At 56.6% G+C, this 24,880-nt stretch overlaps 1 protein-coding gene and 1 pseudogene across 8 annotated transcripts in view; both read left to right on the forward strand.

Annotated features, from left to right (window-relative positions):
• SPTBN4 (spectrin beta, non-erythrocytic 4) overlaps positions 1–18,086 on the forward strand; it is a 75,227-nt gene extending 57,141 nt beyond the window's left edge. For 6 of the 8 annotated variants that reach the window (XM_074534271.1, XM_074534276.1, XM_074534275.1 and 3 more), the window contains 9 exons: positions 1,571–1,709; positions 1,793–1,877; positions 4,754–4,950; positions 6,049–6,440; positions 6,535–6,607; positions 8,722–9,008; positions 12,436–12,609; positions 15,361–15,403; positions 17,461–18,086. In XM_074534271.1, coding sequence (XP_074390372.1) covers positions 1,571–1,709; positions 1,793–1,877; positions 4,754–4,950; positions 6,049–6,440; positions 6,535–6,607; positions 8,722–9,008; positions 12,436–12,609; positions 15,361–15,403; positions 17,461–17,607 — 1,537 coding nt within the window. In that variant the 3' untranslated portion in view covers positions 17,608–18,086. Of the gene's footprint in view, positions 1–1,570; positions 1,710–1,792; positions 1,878–4,753; positions 4,951–6,048; positions 6,441–6,534; positions 6,608–8,721; positions 9,009–10,725; positions 10,988–12,435; positions 12,610–15,360; positions 15,404–17,460 lie in introns of those variants that run through there. The other 2 variants (XM_074534272.1, XM_074534273.1) reach the window with 2 other exon arrangements.
• Positions 18,087–18,417: 331 nt separating this feature from the next.
• Positions 18,418–24,725, forward strand: LOC141727984 (uncharacterized; annotated as a pseudogene).
• Positions 24,726–24,880: the final 155 nt, after the last annotated feature.

Raw genomic sequence — 24,880 nt, forward strand, 5'->3', positions numbered from 1 at the left:
ACCCAAGAACCACGTCCTGGTCTCTCATGGTGCCACCATCCCATGTCCTGGTCCATCCGAGGGTCCATCTTCTGTTCCGTCATGGACCCAAAAGACATGTCCTGGCCCACCAAGGACCCAAGAACCATGTCCTGGTCCATCCAAGGGTCCATGTCCTGGTCCATCATGGACCCAAAGACATGTCCTGGTCCATCCGAGGGTCCATGGTCCATCACAGACCCAAGGACCATGTCCTGGTCTCTCATGGTGCCACCATCCCATGTCCTGGTCCATCCGAGGGTCCATGTCCTGGTCCATCATGGACCCAAAAGACATGTCCTGGCCCACCAAGGACCCAAGAACCATGTCCTGGTCCATCTCAGGGTCCATGTCCTGGTCCATCATGGACCCAAAGACATGTCCTGGTCCATCCGAGGGTCCATGGTCCATCACAGACCCAAGGAGCATGTCCTGGTCTCTCATGGTGCCACCATCCCATGTGTTGGTCTATCTGAGGATCTGGGTCCTGTTCCACCATGGACCCAAGGACATATTCTGGCTTCTCATGGTGCCACCACCCCATGTCCTGGTCCATCTGAGGGCCCATGTCCTGTTCCACCATGGACCCAAGGACCACGTCCTGGTCTCTCATGGTGCCACCACCCCATGTCCTGGTCCATCTGAGGGCCCATGTCCTGTTCCACCATGGAGCCAAGAACCACGTCCTGGTCCATGTGAGGATCTGGGTTCCATCATGGTCCGTGTGAAGATCCTTGGTTCCACCATGGACCCAAGGATCAAGTCCTGGCCCACCATGGAGCCAAGAACCACATCCTGGTCCATCTCAGGGTGCATGTCCTGTTCCATCATGGACCCAAAGACATGTCCTGGTCCATCCCAAGGTCCCATGTCCTGGTCCTTCTGAGGACCTGGGTCCTGTCCCACCATGGTTCCAAGGACCATGTCCTGTCCCACCATGGACCCGAGGACCAAATCCTGTCCCACCATGGCTCCAAGGACCATGTCCTGGTCCATCCCAAGCTCCTGTGTCATGGTCCATCTGAGGACCATGTCCTGTCCCACCATGAACCCAAGGACCATGTCCTGTCCCACCATGGTTCCAAGGACCATGTCCTGTCCCACCATGGACCCAAGGACCATGTTCTGTCCCACCATGGCTCCAAGGACCATGTCCTGGTCCATCCCAAGGTCCCGTGTCATGGTCCATCTGAGGACCATGTCCTGTCCCACCATGAACCCAAGGACCATGTCCTGTCCCACCATGGTTCCGAGGACCATGTCCTGTCCCACCATGGTTCCAAGGACCATGTCCTGTCCCACCATGAACCCGAGGACCAAATCCTGTCCCACCATGGCTCCAAGGACCATGTCCTGGTCCATCCCAAGGTCCCGTGTCATGGTCCATCTGAGGACCATGTCCTGTCCCACCATGGACCCAAGGACCATGTCCTGTCCCACCATGAACCCAAGGACCATGTCCTGGTCCATCAGGAGGAACCCCCCACCCTTCCCCATGCCAATGTCCCCTCCCACCACCAAGGACCTCCCCCCTTGTCCATCCCTGCCCCAGGGACGTGTCCTCGGTGGAGCTGCTGATGAACGACCACCAGAGCCTCAAGACGGAGATGGAGGCGCGCGCCAAGAACGTGGCCACCTGCCTGGAGCTGGGCAAGAGCCTGGTCCTCAGCAAGAGCCCCGCGGCCGACGAGGTGCCCGGGGGGGTGGACAATGTGGGGAGGGGGCCCGGTGGGACCTGTGGGGTGTCCCGAGCCACGTCCCCCCCTCCCCGCAGATCAAATCCCACATGGAGAAGCTGCTGGCCAAGAAGAAGGAGATGACGGAGAAGTGGGACAAGCACTGGGAGTGGCTGCAGCAGAGTGAGTGGACAGCAGAAGGTTTTTGGGGGGATGGCGAGTGTTGGGGGGACACCGGGTCTTGGGGTGGGCGTTGGGTTGTGGAGGACACCAGTTTATGGGGGTCACCAAGTTTTGGGTGGTCATCGGGTGTCAGGTGGACATTGGGTGTTGGGGGACATCAGGTGTCAGGTGGACATTGGGTGTTGGGGGACATCAGGTGTTGGGGTGGACATTGGGTCGTGGGAGTCAATTTGTGGGAGTCAGCAGGTTACGGGGGACACCAGGTTATGGGGGACATGAAATGATGGGGAACACCAAACTATGAGGAACATGAAATTATGGGGATCACCAAATTATGGGGAACATCAAATTATGAGGAACATGAAATTATGGGGATCACCAAATTATGAGGATCACCAAATTATGAGGATCACCAAATTATGAAGAACATGAAATTACGGGCATCATCAAATTATGAGGAACATGAAATTACAGGGAACACCAAATTATGAGGAATACCAAATTATGGGGAACACCAAATTATGAAGAACTCGAAATTACGGGGAACACCAAGTTACAGAGAACACCAAATTACGAGGAACACCAAATTAAATTATGGGGAACACCAAATTATGAGGATCACCAAATTACAGGGAACGCCAAATTATGAGGAACACAAAAGTATGGGGATCACCAAATTATGGGGAACATGAAATTAAATTATGGGAACACCAAATTATGGGGAGCACCAAGTTATGAAGAACATCAAATTATGGGGATCACCAAACTATGAGGAACATGAAATTACGGGGAACACCAAACTACGAGGAACACCAAATTAAATTATGGGGAACGCCAAATTATGAGGAACATCAAATTATGGGAATCACCAAAGTATGAGGAACACAAAATGACAGGAATCACTAAATTATGAGGAACACCAAATTATGAAGAATATCAAATTTTGGGGAACACCAAACTATGGGAGACACCAGAGTATGGGTGACACCAAGTTATGGGGAACACGAAATTATGGGGATCACCAAATTATGAGGAACATGAAATTACAGGGATCACCAAATTATGGGGAACACCAAATTATGAGGATCACCAAATTACAAAGAACATCAAATTATGAGGAACACGAAATTATGGGGAGCACCAAATTATGAAGAACACCAAATTATGAAGAACATGAAATTACGGGCATCACCAAATTATGAGGAACATGAAATTACAGGGAACACCAAATTATGAGGAACACCAAATTACAAAGAACATCAAATTATGGGGAGCACCAAATTATGAAGAACTTGAAATTACGGGGAACACCAAACTATGAAGAACATCATATTATGGGGATCACCAAATTATGAGGAACATGAAATTACAGGGATCACCAAATTATGGGGAACACCAAATTATGAGGATCACCAAATTACAAAGAACATCAAATTATGAGGAACACGAAATTATGGGGAGCACCAAACTATGAAGAACACCAAATTATGAAGAACATGAAATTACAGGCATCATCAAATTATGAGGAACATGAAATTACAGGGAACACCAAATCATGAGGAACACCAAATTATGAGGAACACCAAATTATGGGGATCACCAAATTATGGGGAGCACCAAATTATGGGGAGCACCAAATTATGGGAATCACCAAAGTATGAGGAACACAAAATGACAGGGATCACTAAATTATGGGGAACACTAAATTATGAAGAATATCAAATTACGGGTAACACCAAACTATGAGGAACATGAAATTACGGGGAACACCAAACTATGGGAGACACCAGAGTATGGGTGACACCAAGTTATGGGAGACACCGGAGTATGGGTGACATCAAATTATGGGAGACACCAAACTATGAGGAACACAAAATTATGGGAGACACCAGAGTATGGGTGACACCAAACTATAGGAGACACCAGAGTATGGGTGACACCAAATTACGGGGAACACCAAACTGTGAGGAACACCAGACTATGGGTGCCACCAAATTATGGGAGACACCAGAGTATGGGTGACACCAAATTATGGGAGACACCGGAGTATGGGTGACAGTAAATTACGGGGAACACCAAACTATGAGGAACACCAAATTATGGGGAACACCAGACTATGGGAGACACCAGAGTATGGGTGACACCAAGTTATGGGAGACACCAGAGTATGGGTGACACCAAATTACGGGGAACACCAAACTGTGAGGAACACCAGACTATGGGTGACACCAAATTATGGGAGACACCAAACTATGAGGAACACCAGACTATGGGTGCCACCAAATTATGGGAGACACCAGAGTATGGATGACATCAAATTATGGGAGACACCAAACTATGAGGAACACAAAATTATGGGAGACACCAGAGTATGGGTGACACCAAATTATGGGAGACACCAGAGTATGGGTGACACCAAATTATGGGAGACACCAAACTATGAGGAACACAAAATTATGGGAGACACCAGAGTATGGGTGACACCAAACTATAGGAGACACCAGAGTATGGGTGACACCAAATTACGGGGAACACCAAACTGTGAGGAACACCAGACTATGGGTGCCACCAAATTATGGGAGACACCAGAGTATGGGTGACACCAAATTATGAGAGACACCGGAGTATGGGTGACAGTAAATTACGGGGAACACCAAACTATGAGGAACACAAAATTATGGGAGACACCAGACTATGGGAGACACCAGAGTATGGGTGACACCAAACTATAGGAGACACCAGAGTATGGGTGACACCAAATTACGGGGAACACCAAACTGTGAGGAACACCAGACTATGGGTGCCACCAAATGATGAGGGCCACCGGGCGATGGGTGAGCCCGCGGCGGTGACGGCAGCCCCGGCTGTGCCGGCAGTGCGCGAGGTGCACCAGTTCGCGCAGGAGGCCGTGGTGGCCGACGCGTGGCTGACGGCGCAGGAGCCGCTGCTCAAGAGCCAGGAGCTGGGCAGCAGCGTGGACGAGGTGGAGCAGCTGATCCGGCGGCACGAGGCCTTCCGCAAGGCGGCGGCCGCCTGGGAGGAGAGGTTCAGCTCGCTGCGGCGCCTCACCACGGTACGGGGACACGGCCGGGGTGGGACGGCTGGGGGCTCTGCAGAGCCATCTCCTCGTCTGACCTTGGTCTTCATCCCGTTCCTGTCTCTGTTGGGGTTTCCATGGCCTGGCTTTGTCCTCTTCATCTTCATCTCCATCTTCATCTCCATCTTCATCTTCATCTTTATCCCTGTCCCATCCCCAACTCCATCCCTGTCCCCATCTCACCTCCATCATCTCCATTGACATCATTTTTATCTCCATCTCCATCTCCGTCATCTACATCTCCATCCCATCTGTCATCTCAATTGCCATCTCCATGTCATCCCCATCCTCATTTCCATGTCATCTCCATCTTCATAATCTCCATCATCTCCATCTCCAACTCATCCCCATCTTCATCTCCATCTCCATCACCTCCATCTCCATCACCTCCATCTCCATCATCTCCATCTCCATTCTATCTCTATCCCCATCTCCATCATCTCCATCTCTATCCCATCTGTCATCTCAATTGCCATCTCCATCTTCATAATCTCCATCATCTCCATCTCATCCCCATCCCCATCTCCATCATCTCCATCTCATCCCCATCTCCATCTCCATAATCTCCATAATCTCCATCTCCATTCTGTCTCTATCCCCATCTCTATCATCCCCATCTCCATAATCTCCATCTCCATCTCTATCTCCATCCTATCTCCATCTCCATGTCCATCATCTCCATCTCATCCCCATCCTCATCCCCATCTCATCTCCATCATCTCCATCTCATCCCCATCCCCATCTCCACCATGTCCATCTCATCTCCATCTCATCCCCATCTCCATCTCATCTCCATCCCATCTCCATCTCATCCCCATCCCCATCTTCATCTCCATCTCATCCCTATCTCCATCCCCATAATCTCCATCACCTCCATCCCGTCTCCATCCCATCCCCATCTCCATCTCCATCTCCACCATCTCCATCTCATCCCTATCTCCATCTTCATAATCTCCATCACCTCCATCCCATCTCCATCTCATCCCCATCCCCATCTCCATCTCCATCTCCACCATCTCCATCTCATCCCCATCCCCATCTCCATCTCCATCCCCACCGCACGGCACGGCGCAGATCGAGAAGCTCAAGGCCGAGCAGAACAAGCAGCCGCCCACGCCGCTCCTCACCCGCAAGTTCCCGGTGGAGCCCCCGGGCGCCGCGGAGCCCCGGCGGCCGGAGCCGCGCATCGCCTACGTCCGGCACGAGCTGCGGCCGGAGCGCCTCCAGCCCAAGCTGGACCGCGTCCAGCCGCCGGCCGCAGACGCAGCGGCCACCGAGCCACCGCCAGCCACCGTCACCGCTGTCACCGCTGTCACCGCCGTCACCGCGGAGCCGCCGGCGGCCGCCAAGGCGGAGGAGCCGGGCGAGGCGCGGCCGGAGCGGCGCCGGGAGCGCCGGGAGCGGCGGCTGGAGCGGCAGGAGTCCAGCGAGCCGGAGCTGCCGCGGCACGACGGCAAGGGCGGCGGGTGAGCGCGGGGACATCGAGGGGGACACGGCAGGGACACGGCGGGGAGGGGACGGGGCTGAGGTGACGCCACCCCATCTCCAAATGTCCTCCAGCAGCAAAGCCACCCTGGCCGACATCGTGGAGCAGCTGCAGGAGAAGGAGGCGGGCGGCCCCGTGCCGGCTTCGGTGAGTCCTTGGGGTCACCTTGGTGACCCTTTGGTGGCCCCTCGGTGACCCTTTGGTGGCCCCAAGGATTCCTCTTGGTGTCCCTTGGTGTTCCTTCCATGTCCCCCTGGAGATCCCTCATTGTCCCCTCCACGTCCCCCTGGACGTCCCTTCAGTGTCGTCTTTGTGTCCCCCTGGATGTCCCCTCAATGGTCCCTCCATGTCCACTGGAGACCTCCCAGTGTCCCCTCAATGTCCCCTCAATGCCTCACTGGAGATCCTTCAGTGTCCCCCTGGAGATCCCTTATTGTCCCCTCAGTGTCCCCTCCATGTCCCCTTGGATGTTCCCTCAATGTCCTCTCCATGTCCCACTGGAGATCCCCCATTGTCCCCTCAGCGCACCCCTGGAGCTCCCTCACTGTCCCTCACTGTCCCCTGGAGCTCTCTCACTGTCCCTGCTATCCCCTCACTGTCCCTCACTGTCCCCTGGAGCTCTCTCACTGTCCCCTCACTGTCCCTCTCTGTCCCCACTGTCCCCTCTCTGTCCCTCACTGTCCCCTGGAGCTCTCTCACTGTCCCTGCTGTCCCCTCACTGTCCCCTCACTGTCCCTCACTGTCCCCACTGTCCCCAGCCCCGTGACCGTGACTCCCCCGCCCGTCTCCCCGCCGGCCCCGAGTCTCTCCCCGAGCGGACGCCGCGCCCGGAGCGTCCCCGTGTCCCTCACTGTCCCTGCTGTCCCCTCACTGTCCCTCACTGTCCCCTGGAGCTCTCTCACTGTCCCTCACTGTCCCTCACTGTCCCTGCTGTCCCTCACTGTCCCCTCACTGTCCCCTGGAGCTCTCTCACTGTCCCCTCACTGTCCCTCACTGTCCCCTGAGTGTCACCTGAGTGTCCCCTCACTGTCTCTGCTGTCCCCTCACTGTCCCTCACTGTCCCCACTGTCCCCTCACTGTCCCCACTGTCCCCTCACTGTCCCCTCACTGTCCCCTCACTGTCCCCTCCATATCTCTCTCACTGTCCCCTCTCTGTCCCTGCTGTCCCCTCTCTGTCCCTCACTGTCCCCTGGAGCTCCCAGAGTGTCCCCTCACTGTCCCTCACTGTCCCCTGGAGCTCTCTCACTGTCCCTCACTGTCCCCACTGTCCCCTCACTGTCCCTCACTGTCCCCTCACTGTCCCCTGGAGCTCTCTCACTGTCCCTGCTGTCCCTCACTGTCCCCTGGAGCTCTCTCACTGTCCCTGCTGTCCCCTGGAGCTCTCTCACTGTCCCCTCACTGTCCCCTGGAGCTCTCTCACTGTCCCTGCTGTCCCCTCACTGTCCCTGCTGTCCCCTCACTGTCCCCACTGTCCCCAGCCCCGTGACCGCGACTCCCCTGCCCGTCTCCCCGCCGGCTCTGAGTCTCTCCCCGAGCGGACGCCGCGCCCGGAGCGTCCCCGTGTCCCTCACTGTCCCTGCTGTCCCCTCACTGTCCCTGCTGTCCCCTCACTGTCCCCACTGTCTCCTGGAGTTCTCTCACTGTCCCCTCACTGTCCCTCACTGTCCCTGCTGTCCCCTCACTGTCCCTCACTGCCCCTCACTGTCCCTCACTGTCCCTACTGTCCCCTGGAGCTCTCTCACTGTCCCCTCACTGTCCCTCTCTGTCCCTGCTGTCCCCTGGAGCTCTCTCACTGTCCCTCACTGTCCCCTCACTGTCCCTCACTGTCCCTGCTGTCCCTCACTGTCCCTGCTGTCCCCTCACTGTCCCCACTGTCCCCAGCCCCGTGACCGCGACTCCCCCGCCCGTCTCCCCGCCGGCCCCGAGTCTCTCCCCAAGCGGACGCCGCGCCCGGAGCATCCCCATGTCCCTCACTGTCCCCTCACTGTCCCCTGGAGCTCTCTCACTGTCCCTCACTGTCCCCTGGAGCTCTCTCACTGTCCCTCACTGTCCCTCACTGTCCCCTCACTGTCCCCTGGAGCTCTCTCACTGCCCCTCACTGTCCCTTGGAGCTCTCTCACTGTCCCTCACTGTCCCCTCACTGTCCCTCACTGTCCCCTGGAGCTCTCTCACTGTCCCCTCACTGTCCCCTGGAGCTCTCTCACTGTCCCTGCTGTCTCTCACTGTCCCTGCTGTCCCCTCACTGTCCCCACTGTCCCCAGCCCCGTGACCGCGACTCCCCCGCCCGTCTCCCCGCCGGCCCCGAGTCTCTCCCGGAGCGGACGCCGCGCCCGGAGCGTCCCCGTGCCCGGGACCGGCCGAAGCCGCGGCGCCGCCCGCGCCCCCGGGACTCGGCGCAGGGCCCGGCGGAGCCGCGGCGCTCGCGCTCGGCGCCGGCCCAGGGCAGCGCGGCACCGCCGCCGCCGCCGCCCGCGCACAGCGTGGCGCACGAGGGCTTCCTGCTGCGCAAGCACGAGCTCGACGGCGCCGGCAAGAAGGCGTCCAACAGGTCTGGGGCCGGGCGTTGGCCGAGGGGTGGGGGCAGCAATGGAAGGGGTTCATCAATGGAAGGGGTTCATCAATGGTTGGGGGTTCATTGAGAGTTGGGGGTTCTCCAAGGGTTGGGGGTTCATCAAGGGTTGAGGTTCATCAATGGAAGGGGTTCATCAATGGAAGGGGTTCATCGAGAGTTGGGGGTTCATCGAGAGTTGGGGGTTCATCAATGGAAGGGGTTCATCAAGGGTTGGGGTTCACCAGGGGTTGGGGTTCATCAAGGGTTGGGCATTGGCCAAGGGTTGGGGTTCATCAAGGTTTGGGGTTCATCAATGGAAGGGGTTCATCGAGAGTTGGGGGTTCTCCAAGGGTTGGGGGTTCATCAAGGGTTGGGGTTCATCAAGAGTTGGGGTTCATCAATGGAAGGGTTTCATCGAGAGTTGGGCATTGGCCAAGGCTTGAGGTTCATCAGTGGAAGGGGTTCATCAGTGGTTGGGGTTCTCCAAGGGTTGAGGTTCATCAATGGAAGGGGTTCATCAAGGGTTGGGGTTCATCAAGGGTTGGGGTTCTCCAAGGGTTGGGGTTCATCAAGGGTTGGGGTTCTCCAAGGGTTGGGGTTCTCCAAGGGTTGGGGTTCATCAAGGGTTGGGGTTCATCAAGAGCTGGAGGTTCTCTAGGAGTTGGGGTTCTCCAAGGGTTGGGGTTCATCAAGAATTGAGGATTCTCCAAGGGTTGGGGTTCATCAATGGAAGGGGATCATCAAGGGTTGGGGTTCACCAGGGGTTGGGGCTCATCAATGGAAGGGGTTCATCAAGGGTTGGGCATTGGCCAAGGGTTGGGCATTGACCAAGGGTTGGGGTTCATCAAGGTTTGGGGTTCATCAAGGTTTGGGGTTCTTCAAGGGTTGGGGTTCATCAATGGTTGGGGTTCATCAATGGTTGGGGTTATCAAGGGTTGGGGTTCATCAATGGAAGGGGTTCATCAATGGAAGGGGTTCATCAAGGGTTGGGGTTCATCAAGGGTTGGGGTTCATCAAGGGTTGAGGGTTCTCCAAGGGTTGGGGTTCATCAGTGGAAGGGGTTCATCAATGGTTGGGGTTCATCAAGAGCTGGAGGTTCTCTAGGAGTTGGGGTTCATCGAGAGTTGGGGGTTCTCCAAGGGTTGGGGTTCATCAAGAATTGAGGATTCTCCAAGGGTTGGGGTTCATCAATGGAAGGGGATCATCAAGGGTTGGGGTTCACCAAGAGTTAGGGATTCTCCAAGAGTTGGGGTTCTCCAAGGGTTGGGGTTCAACAGTGGTCCACCAGAATTTGGGGGTTCTCCAAGGGTTGGGGGTTCATCAAGGGTTGGGATCCATCAAGAGTTGGGGGTTCTCCAAGGGTTGGGGTTCACCAAGGGTTGGGGGTCATCAGTGGAAGGGGTTAATCAAGAACTGAGGTTCTCCAAGCGTTGGGGTCCACCAAGGGTTGGGGTTCCATCAATGATGGGGTCCCACCAAGGGTTGGGGTTCCATCAATGATGGGGTTCCACCAAGGGTTGAGGTTTCTCCAAGGGTTTGGTGTGCATCAATGATGGGGTTCCACCAAGGGTTGGGGTTCCATCAATGATGGGGTCCCATCAAGGGTTGTGGTTCCATCAATGATGGGGTCCCACCAAGGGCTGAGGTTTCTCCAGGGGTTTCGTGTCCATCAATGGAGAGCACCCACCACAATGTGAGGTCCCACCACGAGCAGGTCCTGGGTGAACCTCTACTGCGTGCTGGCCAAGGGTGACCTGGGCTTCTACAAGGAGGGATGGGGGTCCATCAATGATGGGGTCCACCAAGGGTTGGGTTTCTCCAGGGGTTTGGTGTCCATCAATGGAGAGGTTCACCAAAGGTTTGGTGTCCATCAATGATGGGGTCCACCAAGGGTTGAGGTTTCTCCAAGGGTTTGGTGTCCATCAATGATGGGGTTCCACCAAGAGCTGAGGTTTCTCCAAGGGTTGGGGTTCCATCAATGATGGGGTCCCACCAAGAGCTGAGGTTTCTCCAAGGGTTTGGTGTCCATCAATGATGGGTTCCACCAAGGGTTGGGGTTTCTCCAAGGGTTTGGTGTCCATCAATGATGGTGTTCCACCAAGGGTTGGGGTTCCATCAATGATGGGGTTCCACCAAGGGTTGGGGTTCCATCAGTGATGGGGTCCCACCAAGGGCTGAGGTTTCTCCAGGGGTTTCGTGTCCATCAATGGAGAGCACCCACCACAATGTGGGGTCCCACCACGAGCAGGTCCTGGGTGAACCTCTACTGCGTGCTGGCCAAGGGTGACCTGGGCTTCTACAAGGAGGGATGGGGGTCCATCAATGATGGGATCCACCAAGGGTTGGGTTTCTCCAGGGGTTTGGTGTCCATCAATGGAGAGGTTCACCAAAGGTTTGGTGTCCATCAATGATGGGATCCACCAAGGGTTGGGTTTCTCCAGGGGTTTGGTGTCCATCAATGATGGGGTTCCACCAAGGGTTGGGGCTCCATCAATGATGGGGTCCACCAAGGGTTGGGGTTCCATCAATGATGGGTTCCACCAAGGGTTGAGGTTTCTCCAAGGGCTTGGTGTGCATCAATGATGGGGTTCCACCAAGGGTTGGGGTTCCATCCATGAAGATGCCCACCAAGGGTTGGGGTTCCATCAATGATGGGGTTCCACCAAGGGCTGAGGTTTCTCCAGGGGTTTCGTGTCCATCAATGGAGAGCACCCACCACAATTTGGGGTTCCACCAAATCTCCGTTTTCCCCAAACCCTGGTTTGTGGTCACCCCATGTCCCACCACGAGCAGGTCCTGGGTGAACCTCTACTGCGTGCTGGCCAAGGGTGACCTGGGCTTCTACAAGGAGGGATGGGGGTCCATCAATGATGGGATCCACCAAGGGTTGGGGTTCCATCAATGATGGGGTTCACCAAGGGTTGAGGTTTCTCCAAGGGTTTGGTGTCCATCAATGATGGGGTTCCACCAAGGGTTGGGGTTCCATCCATGAAGATGCCCACCAAGGGTTGGGGTTCCATCAATGATGGGGTTCCACCAAGGGCTGAGGTTTCTCCAGGGGTTTCGTGTCCATCAATGGAGAGCACCCACCACAATGTGGGGTCCCACCACGAGCAGGTCCTGGGTGAACCTCTACTGCGTGCTGGCCAAGGGTGACCTGGGCTTCTACAAGGAGGGATGGGGGTCCATCAATGATGGGATCCACCAAGGGTTGGGTTTCTCCAGGGGTTTGGTGTCCATCAATGATGGGGTTCCACCAAGGGTTGAGGTTTCTCCAGGGGTTTGGTGTCCATCAATGGAGAGGTTCACCAAGGGTTGGGGTTCCATCAATGATGGGGTTCCACCAAGGGCTGAGGTTTCTCCAGGGGTTTCGTGTCCATCAATGGAGAGCACCCACCACAATGTGGGGTCCCACCACGAGCAGGTCCTGGGTGAACCTCTACTGCGTGCTGGCCAAGGGTGACCTGGGCTTCTACAAGGACGCCAAGGGCCCGGCGTCGGGGGCCACGCACGGGGGGGAGCCCCTGCTGAGCCTCCACCGCGCCACCAGCGAGGTGGCCAGCGACTACAAGAAGAAGAAGAACGTCTTCAAGCTCAAGTGGGTCCTGGCCTTGCTCGGGTTCGGGGTTCCTGGTGGCACTTTTGGGGTTCCTGGTGGCACTTTTGGGGTTCCTGATGGCATTTTTGGGGTTTCTGAGGTCATTTTGGGGTCTCCTGTTGATTTTGGGTGGCCCTGATGTCACTTTTGGGGTTTCTGATGGCATTTTTGGGGTTCCGGGTGGCACTTTTGGGGTTCCTGGTGGCATTTTTGGGGTCTCCGATGTCACTTCTGGGGTTTCTGATGTCATTTGAGACCTCTGATGTCACTTTTGGGATCTCCAATGGCACTTTTGGGGTTTCTGAGGTCATTTTGGGGTCTCCTGTTGATTTGGGGTTTCTGATGTCACTTTTGGTGGCCCTGATGTCATGTTGGGGTTCTTGGTGGCACTTTTGGGGTTTCTGAGGTCATTTTGGGGTCTCCTGTTGATTTTGGGTGGCCCTGATGTCACTTTTGGGACCTCTGATGTCACTTATGGGGTTCTTGGTGTCACTTTTGGGGTCTCTGATGTCATTTTGGGGTGTCCTGTTGACCTTGGAGGTCCTGATGTCATTTTGGTGTCTCCGATGTCACTTTTGGGGTGTCTGGCTCCACTTTTGGGGTTCCTGGTGTCACTTTTGGTGTCTCCGATGTCACTTTTGGGGTGTCTGGCTCCATTTTTGGGGTCTCCTGTTGACCTTGGTGGCCCTGATGTCATTTTGGTGTCCCTGATGTCACTTATGGGGTTCTTGGTGCCACTTTTGGGGTTCCTGGTGGCACTTTTGGGGTTTCTGATGTCGTTTTGGGGTCTCCTGTTGATTTTGGGTGGCCCTGATGTCACTTTTGGGGTTTCTGATGGCACCTTTGGGGTTCTTGGTGCCAATTTGGGGTTTCTGGTGTCACTTTTGGGGTCTCCGATGTCACTTTTGGGGTTTCTGAGGTCATTTTGGGGTCTCCTGTTGATTTGGGGTTTCTGATGTCACTTTTGGTGGCCCTGATGTCATTTTGGGGTTCTTGGTGCCACTTTTGGAGTTTCTGAGGTCATTTTTGGGGTCTCCTGTTCATTTTGGTGGCCCTGATGTCACTTTTGGGGTCTCCGATGTCACTTTTGGGGTTCCTGGTGGCACTTTTGGGGTTCCTGAGGTCATTTTGGGGCCTCCGATGTCACTTTTGGGGTGTCTGGCTCCATTTTTGGGGTCTCCTGTTGATTTTGGTGGCCCTGATGTCACTTTTGGTGTCTCCAATGTCATTTTGGGGTCTCTGATGTCATTTTGGGGTCCCCGATGTCATTTTGGGGTCTCCGATGTCCCTTTTGGGGTGTCCGGCTCCGTTTTTGGGGTCTCCCGGTGGCCTTGGTGGCCCTGATGTCATTTTGGGGTTTCTGATGGCAATTTTGGGGTCTCTGATGTCATTTTGGGGTGTCCTGTTGACCTTGGAGGTCCTGATGTCATTTTGGGGTTCCTGGTGTCACTTTTGGGGTTCCTGGTGGCACTTTTGGGGTCTCCGATGTCACTTCTGGGGTTTCTGATGTCATTTGAGACCTCTGATGTCATTTTTGGGGTCTCCTGTTGATTTTGGGTGGCCCTGATGTCACTTTTGGGGTCTCCGATGTCACTTTTGGGGTTCTTGGTGTCACTTTTGGGGTCTCTGATGTCATTTTGGGGTGTCCTGTTGATTTTGGGTGGCCCTGTTGTCATTTTGGTGTCTCCAATGTCACTTTTGGGGTGTCTGGCTCCACTTTTGGGGTTCCTGATGTCACTTTTGGTGTCTCCGATGTCACTTTTGGGGTGTCTGGCACCATTTTTGGGGGCTCCTGTTGACCTCGGTGGCCCTGATGTCATTTTGGTGTCCCTGATGTCACTTTTGGGGTTCCTGGTGGCACTTTTGGGGTTCCTGGTGGCACTTTTGGGGTCTCCCATTCATTTTGGTGGCCCTGATGTCATTTTGGGGTCTCTGATGTCATTTGAGACCTCTGATGTCACTTTTGGGGTCTCCTGTTGATTTTGGGGTCTCTGATGTCATTTTGGGGTTCCTGGTGGCACTTTTGGGGTCTCTGATGTCATTTTGGGGTGTCCTGTTGACCTTGGAGGTCCTGATGTCATTTTTGGGGTTTCTGATGGCAATTTTGGGGTCTCCCATTGATTTGGGTGGTTCTGATGTCACTTTTGGGGTTCTTGGTGTCACTTTTGGGGTGTCTGGCCCCGTTTTTGGGGTCTCCTGTTGACCTTGATGGCCCTGATGTCACTTTTGGTGTCTCCAATGTCATTTTGGGGTCTCTGATGTCATTTTGGGGTCTCCGATGTCCCTTTTGGGGTGTCCGGCTCCGTTTTTGGGGTCTCCCGGTGGCCTTGGTGGCCCTGATGTCATTTTGGGGTTTCTGATGGCAATTTTGGGGTCTCTGATGTCATTTTGGGGTGTCCTGTTGACCTTGGAGGTCCTGATGTCATTTTGGGGTTCTTGGTGTCACTTTTGGGGTTCCTGGTGGCACTTTTGGGGTCTCCTGTTCATTTTGGTGGCCCTGATGTCATTTTGGGGTCTCCGATGTCACTTCTGGGGTTTCTGATGGCAATTTTGGGGTCTCTGATGTCATTTTTGGGGTCTCCTGTTGATTTTGGTGGCCCTGATGTCATTTTGGGGTCTCCGATGTCATTTTGGGGTCTCCGATGTCCCTTTTGGGGTGTCCGGCCCCGTTTTTGGGGTCTCCCGGTGGCCTTGGTGGCGGTGGCGCCCCGAGGTCCGGGGGGACACGGTGACGTTGTCCCCGTCCCGCAGGACCGGCGACGGCAGCGAGTTCCTGCTGCAGGCCAAGGACGAGGTGCGGCCCTGGGGGGCTCTGGGGGTCTCGTGGGGGTTTTGGGGGGTCTTTGAGGGGTTTTGGGGGGGTCTCATGGAGGTTTTGGGGGTCTCATGTTGGTTTTGGGGCGTCTTTGAGGGGTCTTATGTTGGTTTTGGGGTCTCATGGAGGTTTTGGGGTCTCATGGAGGTTTTGGGGAGTCTTTGTAGGGTTTTGGGGGGTCTTTGAGGGGTCTCATGAGGGTTTTGGGGGGTCTCATGGTGGTTTTGGGGTCTCATGGTGGTTTTGGGGGGTCTTTGAGGTGTTTTGGGGGTCTCATGTTGGTTTTGGGGGGTCTTTGAGGGGTCTCATGGTGGTTTTGGGGGGTCTCAAGGAGGTTTGGGGGGTCTTTGTAGGGTTTTGGGGGTCTCCTGTTGGTTTGGGGGGTCTTATGTTGGTTTTGGGGGGTCTCATGGTGGGTTGGGGGGTCTCAAGGAGGTTTTGGGGGGTCTTTGAGGGGTTTTGGGGGGTCTCATGGTGGGTTTGGGGGGTCTTTGAGGGGTCTCATGGTGGTTTTGGGGGTCTCATGGTGGGTTTGGGGGGTCTCATGTTGGTTTTGGGGGGTCTTTGAGGGGTCTCATGAGGATTTTGGGGGTCTCATGTTGGTTTTGGGGTCTCATGGAGGTTTGGGGGGGTCTCAAGGAGGTTTTGGGGGTCTTTGAGGGGTTCGTGGGATTCTCACGGTGGTTTTGGGGGTCTCACGGTGGTTTTGGGGGTCTCATGTTGGTTTTGGGGGTCTCATGGTGGTTTTGGGGGTCTCGTTGGTTTTGGGGGGGTCTCATGTTGGTTTTGGGGGTCTCAAGGAGGTTTTGGGGTCTCCTGTGGGTTTTGGCGGGTCTCATGGTGGTTTTGGTGGATCTTGTGGTGCTTTTGGGGTGTCTGATGCAGTTTTTGGGGGTCTCATGGTGGGTTTGGGGGGTCTCCTGGTGGTTTTGGGGGGTCTCATTATGGTTTTGGGGTCTCATGGTGGTTTGGGGGGTCTCATGGTGGTTTTGGGGGGTCTCATTATGGTTTTGGGGGTCGCATGTTCATTTTAGGGGGTCTTTGAGGGGTTTTGGGGGTCTCATGTTGGTTTTGGGGGACTCATGGAGGTTTTGAGGGTCTCATGTTGGTTTTGGGGGTCTCATGGAGGTTTGGGGGGGTCTCATGGAGGTTTTGGGGAGTCTCGTTGGTTTTGAGGGATCTCATGGAGGTTTTGGGGTCTCATGGTGGTTTTGGGGTCTCATGGAGGTTTTGGGGGGTCTTTGAGGTGTTTTGGGGGTCGCATGTTGGTTTGGCGGTCTCATGGTGGGTTTGGAGATCTTTGAGGGGTTTTGGGGGTCTCAGGGAGGTTTTGGGGGGTCTTTGAGGGGTTTTGGGGGGGTCTCATGGTGAGTTTGGGGGGGTCTCATGAAGGTTTTGGGGGGTCTCATGGTGGGTTTGGGGGTCTCAAGGAGGTTTTGGGGGGTCTGATGGTGGGTTTGTGGGTCTCATGTTGGTTTTGGGGGGTCTCAATGAGGTTTTGGGGGTCTCATGTTGGTTTGGGGGGTCTGATGCTGTTTTTGGGGTCTCATGGTGGTTTTTGTGGTTGTGATCTCATGTTGGTTTTGATGGGTCCCCAACCCCGTTTTCAGTGTCCCCAACCCCATTTTCGGGGTCCCTGACCCCGTTTCCGAGGTCCCCAACCCCATTTTCAGTGTCCCCAACCCCATTTTCGGGGTCCCTGACCCCATTTCCGAGATCCCTGACCCTGTTTTTGGGGTCCCTGGCCCCATTTTTGGTTTCCCTGACCCCGTTTTTGGTGTCCCCAACCCCATTTTCGGGGTCCCCAACCCCGTTTTCAGGGTCCCTGACCCCATTTCCGAGATCCCTGATGCCGTTTTTGGGGTCCCTGACCCCATTTTGGTGTCCCCAACCCCATTTCCAAGGGCTGCAACCCCATTTTCGAGGCCCCCAACCCCATTTCCGAGGTCCCTGACCCCGTTTTCGGTGTCCCCCACCCCGTTTCCGGGGTCCCTGACGCCGTTTGCGGGGTGCCCGGCCCCGCGTGTGCCCCGCAGGAGGACATGCAGGGCTGGCTGCGGGCGCTGGCCGCCAGCGCTCAGGAGCACGCCGAGCTGGCCCGCTGGCACCAGGGGCTCCTCACCACCTCCTCCACCGACGAGGGGCTCCCCCGGCGCGACCCCGACCGGCCCCGGCGGAAATGAACCCCCCGAACCCCCCGCTCCGGGCTCACCGACCCCCGAAACCCCCAAATTCTGGGGACCCGGACCCGCCAAAAAAAAAAAAAAAAAAAAAAAAAAATTTTGGGGTCCCACCCTCCCCACCACGAGCCCTGGGTTTGGTGTCCCGAGCCCCGATTTTGGGGTCCAGGTCGCCCCAAACTCTAATTTGGGGGTCCCAGCACCCCCTGAACCGTGGTTTTGTGGTCCTGGCCACCCCCAAAACCTTAATTTTGGGGTCCTGGTCTCCCCCCAAAATCCGACTTTGGGGTTCTGGCCACCCCTAAATCTGAATTTGGAGTCCTGGCCTGCCCAAAACCTCAATTTTGGGGTCCTGGAGCCCCCCAAATCCAAATTTTGGGGTCCCGGTCCCCCCTTTTCCCCCAGCACAAGCCATAGAAAGCCGGGGGGGCCCCAGCGCCGCCGTTGTACAAATGTAATAAAGCACCCGCTGCACCCCAAAACTGCCCTGGAGGTTTTGGGGAGTCCTGGGGGAGGTGGTGAGGAGACCAGGGAAGGTTTGGGGCATCCTGGGGGGGTTGGATGTCCTGGGGGGATTTTGGGGAGTCCTGGGGGAGTTTTGGGCATCCTGGGGGGAGGTTGGAATGTCCTGCGGGAAATCTGGGAAAGTTCTTCGGGGTTTGGGGGAGTACTGGGGGGTTTTTGGGGTCCCATCCGGTTCCGTGAGGAGGGATTGAAGATGAGGAGGGAGGGATGAGAAGGAGATGGGGAAAGAGAGGAGGAGGAGGAGGTGTGGTTGGGTAAAAAGAGGAGGTGGAATGGAAGAGGAGGAGCGGGAGGAAGAGGAAGAGGAGGGACAAAGGCGGATCGAGGCTGAGCGGACGGATCCACGCGGTCTGGAGCCCGGCCTGAATTCGCAGCCCCCACCTGTGGGATCATCTCCCCCCGCATCGCGCCGGTGAGCAGGGACGGGAGCCCGGCCCTGATATCCCGGGTGGTGCCTGGGTTGGGTTTATTGGGGGATGTTTGGAGAATGAAGAAGTCCAAGGCTGAGCGGAAAAGGCCCCTCGGGGGGACATCGGGGGGTGGCGGTGCCGTCCTGCCGGGGACGGCCTGGGGGGATCTCGTTGCCCTCGGCTGTGGCATGGAGGCAAATCCCATCGTGTCCTTGTCCTTCCTCCCCCAGAGCGGGAGCGGAGCATGGAGAGCAGGGAGGACAAATGCCCGCGGCAGGAGCTGGTGGAAGAGGCCGTTTTGAGCGGCTCCACGGCGCAGGAAGGCAACGGGGAGGAAAAGGCGCGGAGATGCCGCACGAGGAGGGGCTGCAAACGCAGCCGGCGGGGATGTGAGGGGGAAAGAGCGGGCCTGGGCCGGGAAGGCGGCCGGAGACGGAGGCAGAGCTCGGAGCTGGTGCTCCGTGAGCAGCTCCGTGATGGGGAGAAGCCCCACACGTGCGGGGAGTGTGGGAAGAGCTTCAGGTGGAACTGCGATCTGATCGTGCACCAGAGGATTCACACTGGGGAGAGGCCCTTTGAGTGTGGGCAGTGTGGGAAGAGCTTCAGCCAGCGCTGCAATCTGATCAGGCACCAGAGGACCCATCCTGGGGAGGTGCCCTACGAGTGTGGGGAGTGTGGGCAGAGCTTCCGATGGAGGTCGGACCTGATCAGGCACCAAAGGACCCACAATGGGGAACGGCCCTACAAGTGTGGGGAGTGTGGGACGAGCTTCAGCAGGAACTCCCAACTGATCGAGCACCAGAGGATTCACACGGGTGAGAGGCCCTATGTGTGTAGGGAGTGTGGGAAGAGCTTCACAGTGAGCTCCAGCCTGATCGTGCACCAGAGGATCCACACTGGGGAGAGGCCTTTCGAGTGTTCCGAGTGTGGGATGCGCTTCAGCTACAGCTCCGCCCAGAACAAGCACCAGAGGATCCACACTGGGGAGAGGCCCTTCGAGTGTGACAAATGCAGGAAGAGGTTTCAGACCCGCGGCCATCTCTTCCGCCACTTTCAGACTCACACAGAGGAGAGACCCTTCCAGTGCCCTGAGTGTGGGAAGGGATTCAGGGAGAACTCCACCCTCATCGCCCACCAGCGTATCCACACAGGGGAGAGGCCCTACGAGTGTGATAAATGCAGGAAGAGGTTTCGGACCAGCGGCCATCTCCTCCAGCACTATCGGATTCATACACAGGAGAGGCCTTTCCAATGCCCTGACTGTGGGAAGGGATTTAAGCACAACTCCACCCTCGTCAGGCACCGGCGCATCCACACTGGGGAGAGGCCCTACGAGTGTCCCCAGTGTGGGAAGAGCTTCTCACGCAGCTCTAACTTGACCCGACACCAACGGATCCACCACTAAGGGAAGCCCTGTGAGTGCCCCGAGTGCGGGCAGAGCTTCGTGCGCTGCTCCAGCTCCATCCCCCACTGGAGGAGGCACTGTGGGCACAGCCCTGGTCACTCACATTCCCTGTGATCCATGCAGGGAACACACATGGAGGCTTCAAATTTTGGTTTGGCCTTAATATTTCTTCTTTCTCCATCACTTTGCACTCCAAAATCTACGAGGGATGGATCTGTCACCTCAAAACCACTCAAATCCCACTGAAAACAGTTCAGTCTTGCCCCAAAACTTCTCAATCGCAACTCAAAAAAGTCAATGTCTTAAAAAACTCGATTCTCAGCCACCTGAGTAAGATTAGGCTGGAAGGAGACTGAGAGAAGCGTGATCTCAATTAGGGTGGTGGGATGGGGATTATCTAGGGCTGGGTGTGTGGAATGTATTTGATACGAAATAAAACTTTCAGACTTATTGATTTCTCTCCCGTTCATGTTCAGTCGCTTTCAGTTCTGTTTGCACAGTGCCGCCTCCCAGAGTGTCCCCTCAGAGTTGCCGCCCTTGGCCTGAGCCCGCCCCTTTCCCTCACGGTTCCCGCCCTTTCCCTGCCCCCTTTCCCCTCACGGTTCCCGCCCTTTCCCTGCCCCCTTTCCCCTCACGGTTCCCGCCCTTTCCCTGCCCCCTTTCCCCTCACGGTTCCCGCCCTTTCCCTGCCCCCTTTCCCCTCACGGTTCCCGCCCTTTCCCTGCCCCATTTCCCCTCACGGTTCGCCCATCGGGGATCCGGAGAGGAAGAGGAGGGAGGGAGGAAGAGTCCGAGCAGCTGCCACAGCAGAAGAGGAGAGGGAGAATCTCGTGCCCCAGGCGCTCCCTCAAAGTGACACAGCCCCAGAAGCATCGCCCCACATCCCGCAGGTTCCTGGGGAGGGGGAGCGCGGCCCAAATATCCCGGGGGGTGCCTGGGTTTGGGGTTTGTTTCGGGGGGATGTTTGCAGCTGGCAGGGCTCCAAAGCCGAGCCGCAAATGGCCCTCGGGGAGACATCCGGGGTCTGCAGTGGCTGCTCCCAGTATGAGCCCAGTTGCTCCCCTGTGCGATTCCAGTTTCCTGGGCAATCCCAGTAATAGCCTGGTCATTCCCAGTATGGGCCTGTGCACTCCCAGTATCATCCTAGTCACTTCCCCTGCCTCCCTGCCTGATCCCAGTCACTCCCAGACGAGGTCACTCCCTCCCAGTGATTCCCCATGATGATGCAATTGTCTCCCAGCATGGTCCCAGTTGCTCCCAGTTCCTCCCACTTTCATCCAGTGTGTTCTCCGTTCTCCCAGTTGTCCCTGGCATAGTCCCAGGCACTCCCAGTGTGATCCCAGTCTCTCCCAGCAATGGCCCAGTCACTCGCATTTGCCTCCAGCGTGTTCCCAGTTCCCCCAACACCTTCCCAGTCAGTCCCAGTTTGGTGCCAATCACCACCTGCATGGTCTCCGACCCTCCCAGTATATCCCAGTTGCCCTGAACATTCTGGCAGTCATTGCCAGGCACTCCCAGTCACCTCAGCGTGGTTCACTTGCCCCCACTTTTACCCCAGTTGCTCCCAGTTCCTCTAATTCAGTCCCCAGTTGGCTCCCAGCATGGGCCTGGTAGCTCCCAGAAGCCCCCATTGAGGGTCCAATCACAGCCACTCTTATCCCAGTATGATTGTAGCCACTCCCAGTATGATCCCAGTATGATCCCAGCCCCCATGAGTGCGATCACAATCTGCCCTGGGAACGCAGTGTGATCTGAAATGATGTCTGTACAAACTCACTACAATCCCAGTGTCATCCCAGCGTGGTGTCAGTACAAAGCCAGTACAGTCCCAGTAACTCCCAGTATGACCCCGGTATGATGTCAGTACAGAACCAGTGCAGTCCCAGTCACTCCCAGTACGACCCCAGTATGATGTCAGTACAGAACCAGTGCAGTCCCAATCACTCCCAGTACGAACCTGGTGTGACGTCAGTACAAAGCCAGTACAGCCCCAGTCACTCCCAGTACGACCCTGGTATGATGTCAGTACAAAGCCAGTACAGCCCCAGTTACCCCCAGTATGATGTCAGTACAGAACCAGTCCAGTCCCAGTCACTCCCAGTACGACCCCAGTATGATGTCAGTACAGAACCAGTACAGCCCCAGTCACTCCCAGTATGATGTCAGTACAGAACCAGTACAGCCCCAGTTACCCCCTGTATGATGTCAGTACAGAACCACTACAGCCCCAGTCGCTCCCAGTATGATGTCAGTACAGAACCAGTACAGCCCCAGTCACTCCCAGTACGATCCCAGCGCAGCCCCGTCCCTGGCAGCGCTGCCACTGCTGGGATCCCCCAGCCCTGTGTGCGTTCCCCCCTGGCGGATGTGCCGAGAGGGGCCCCAAGGGCTGGCAGTGGCCAGGCAGGGTCCCCAGCAAGGCCCAGTTTGGATGTGCAGCCCCCAGTTTGCCCAGTTCGCCTCTCCTTTGGCCCGGGCCGGGTTCACCCCTCCCGCCGCGGCTGGAGCAGCCGAGAGCCCCGCGCTGCCCATCCCGACCTGTCCCGGCTCCATCCGCGCTCCTGCCGCGGCTGCGAGGGCTGCGGGAACGGGGCACGGAGAGTGCGGCTGCTGCTGGGGGAGGAGGAGGAGGGAGGGAAGGGCAGGGATGAACGATGAGGTAAAGGCGGGGTCGGGGGGAGGAGCAGGGGGGTTGGGCTGAAGAGGAGGAGCGGGAGGAAGAGGAAGAGGAGGGACAAAGGCGGATCGAGGCTGAGCGGACGGATCCACGCGGTCGACCAGCCTGAATTCCCAGCCCCCGCCTGTGGGATCATCGCCCCCGCATCGCGCCGGTGAGCAGGGACGGGAGCCCGGCCCTGGTATCCCGGGGGGTCCCTGGGTTGGGTTTTGGGGGGATGTTTGGAGAATGAAGAAGTCCAAGGCTGAGCGGAAAAGGCCCCTCGGGGGGACATCGGGGGGTGGCGGTGCCGTCCTGCCGGGGACGGCCTGGGGTGATCTCGTTGCCCTCGGCTGTGGCACGGAGGCAAATCCCATGGTGTCCTTGTCCTTCCTCCCCCAGAGCAGGAGCGGAGCATGGAGAGCAGGGAGGACAAATGCCCGCGGCAGGAGCTGGTGGAAGAGGCCGTTTTGAGCGGCTCCACGGCGCAGGAAGGCAACGGGGAGGAAAAGGCGCGGAGATGCCGCACGAGGAGGGGCTGCAAACGCAGCCGGCGGGGATGTGAGGGGGAAAGAGCCGGCCTGGGCCGGGAAGGCCGCCGGAGACGGAGGCAGAGCTCGGAGCTGGTGCTCCGTGAGCAGCTCCGTGATGGGGAGAAGCCCCACACGTGCGGGGAGTGTGGCAAGAGCTTCAGGTGGAACTGCCAACTGATCGAGCACCAGAGGATTCACACTGGGGAGAGGCCCTTTGAGTGTGAGGAGTGTGGGAAGAGCTTCAGGAAGAACTCCATCCTGATCAAGCACCAGAGGATCCACACCGGGGAGAAGCCCTTTGAGTGTGGGGTGTGTGGGAAGAGCTTCAACCAGCGCAACAATCTGATCACGCACCAGAGGACACATAGTGGAGATGGGTCCCTTGAGTGTGGGGAGTGTGGGAAGAGCTTCAGTAGGAAATGCAACCTGATCCAGCACCAGAGGTCCCACATTCGGGTGAAGTCTAACGAGTGTGGGGAGTGTGGGCAGAGCTGCCGATGGAGGTCGGAGCTCATCAGGCACCAGAGGACCCACACTGGGGAACGGCCCTACAAGTGTGGGGAATGTGGGAAGAGCTTCATTAAGAGCTCTCACCTGATGCTGCACCAGAGGAGCCACACTGGGGAAAAGCCTTTCGAGTGTTCCGAGTGTGGGATGCGCTTCAGCCACAGCTCCTACCGGAACAAGCACCAGAAGAGCCACACAGGGGAGAGGCCCTTCGAGTGTGACAAATGCAGGAAGAGGTTTCGGACCAGCACCCATCTCCTCAAGCACTATTGGATTCACAGAGAGGAGAGACCCTTCCAATGCCCTGACTGTGGCAAGGGATTCAGGCAGAAGGCCCACCTCATCGCCCACCAGCGTATCCACACCGGGGAGAGGCCCTACGAGTGTGATAAATGCAGGAAGAGGTGTCGGACCAGCTCTGATCTCCTCCTGCACTATCGGATTCATACAAAGGAGAGGCCCTTCCGCTGCCCCGATTGCGGGAAGGGATTCAGGCACAACTCCACCCTCGTCATCCACCGGCGCCTCCACACTGGGGAGAGGCCCTACGAGTGTCCCCAGTGTGGGAAGAGCTTCTCCAGCAGCTCTCACTTGACCCGACACCAACGGAGCCACCACTAAGGGAAGCCCTGTGAGTGCCCGGAGTGCGGGCAGAGCTTCGTGTGCTGCTCCAGCTCCATCCCCCACTGGAGGAGGCACTGTGGGCACAGCCCTGGTCACTCACATTCCCTGTGATCCATGCTGGGAAGACACATGGAGGCTTCAAATTTTGGTTTGGCCTTAATATTTCTCCCTTCTCCATCTCTTTGCACTCAAAAATCCACGAGGGTTGGATCTGTCACCTCAAAACCACTCAAATCCCACTGAAAACAGATCAATCTTATCACAAAACTGCTTAATTGCAACTCAAAAAATTCAATGTCATAGATAACTCAATTCCTCCGCCACCTGAGTAAGATTGGTCTGAAAGGAGACTGGGAGAAGCGTGATCTCAGTTAGGGTGGTGGGATGGGGATTATCTTGGGCTGGGTGTGTGGGATGTATGTGATAGAAAATAAAATTCTCAGAGTTACAGATTTCTCTCCCGTTCATGTTCAGTCCGTTGCAGTTCTGTTTGCACAGTGCCGCCTCCCAGAGTGTCCCCTCAGAGTTGCCGCCCTTGGCCTGAGCCCACCCCTTTCCCCTCACGGTTCCGCCATTTCCCTGCCCCCTTTCCCCTCACAGTTCCCGCCCTTTCCCT

The sequence above is a fragment of the Zonotrichia albicollis genome, unplaced genomic scaffold, assembly GCF_047830755.1.
Source record: "Zonotrichia albicollis isolate bZonAlb1 unplaced genomic scaffold, bZonAlb1.hap1 Scaffold_73_unloc_1, whole genome shotgun sequence".
NCBI lineage: Eukaryota > Metazoa > Chordata > Aves > Passeriformes > Passerellidae > Zonotrichia > Zonotrichia albicollis.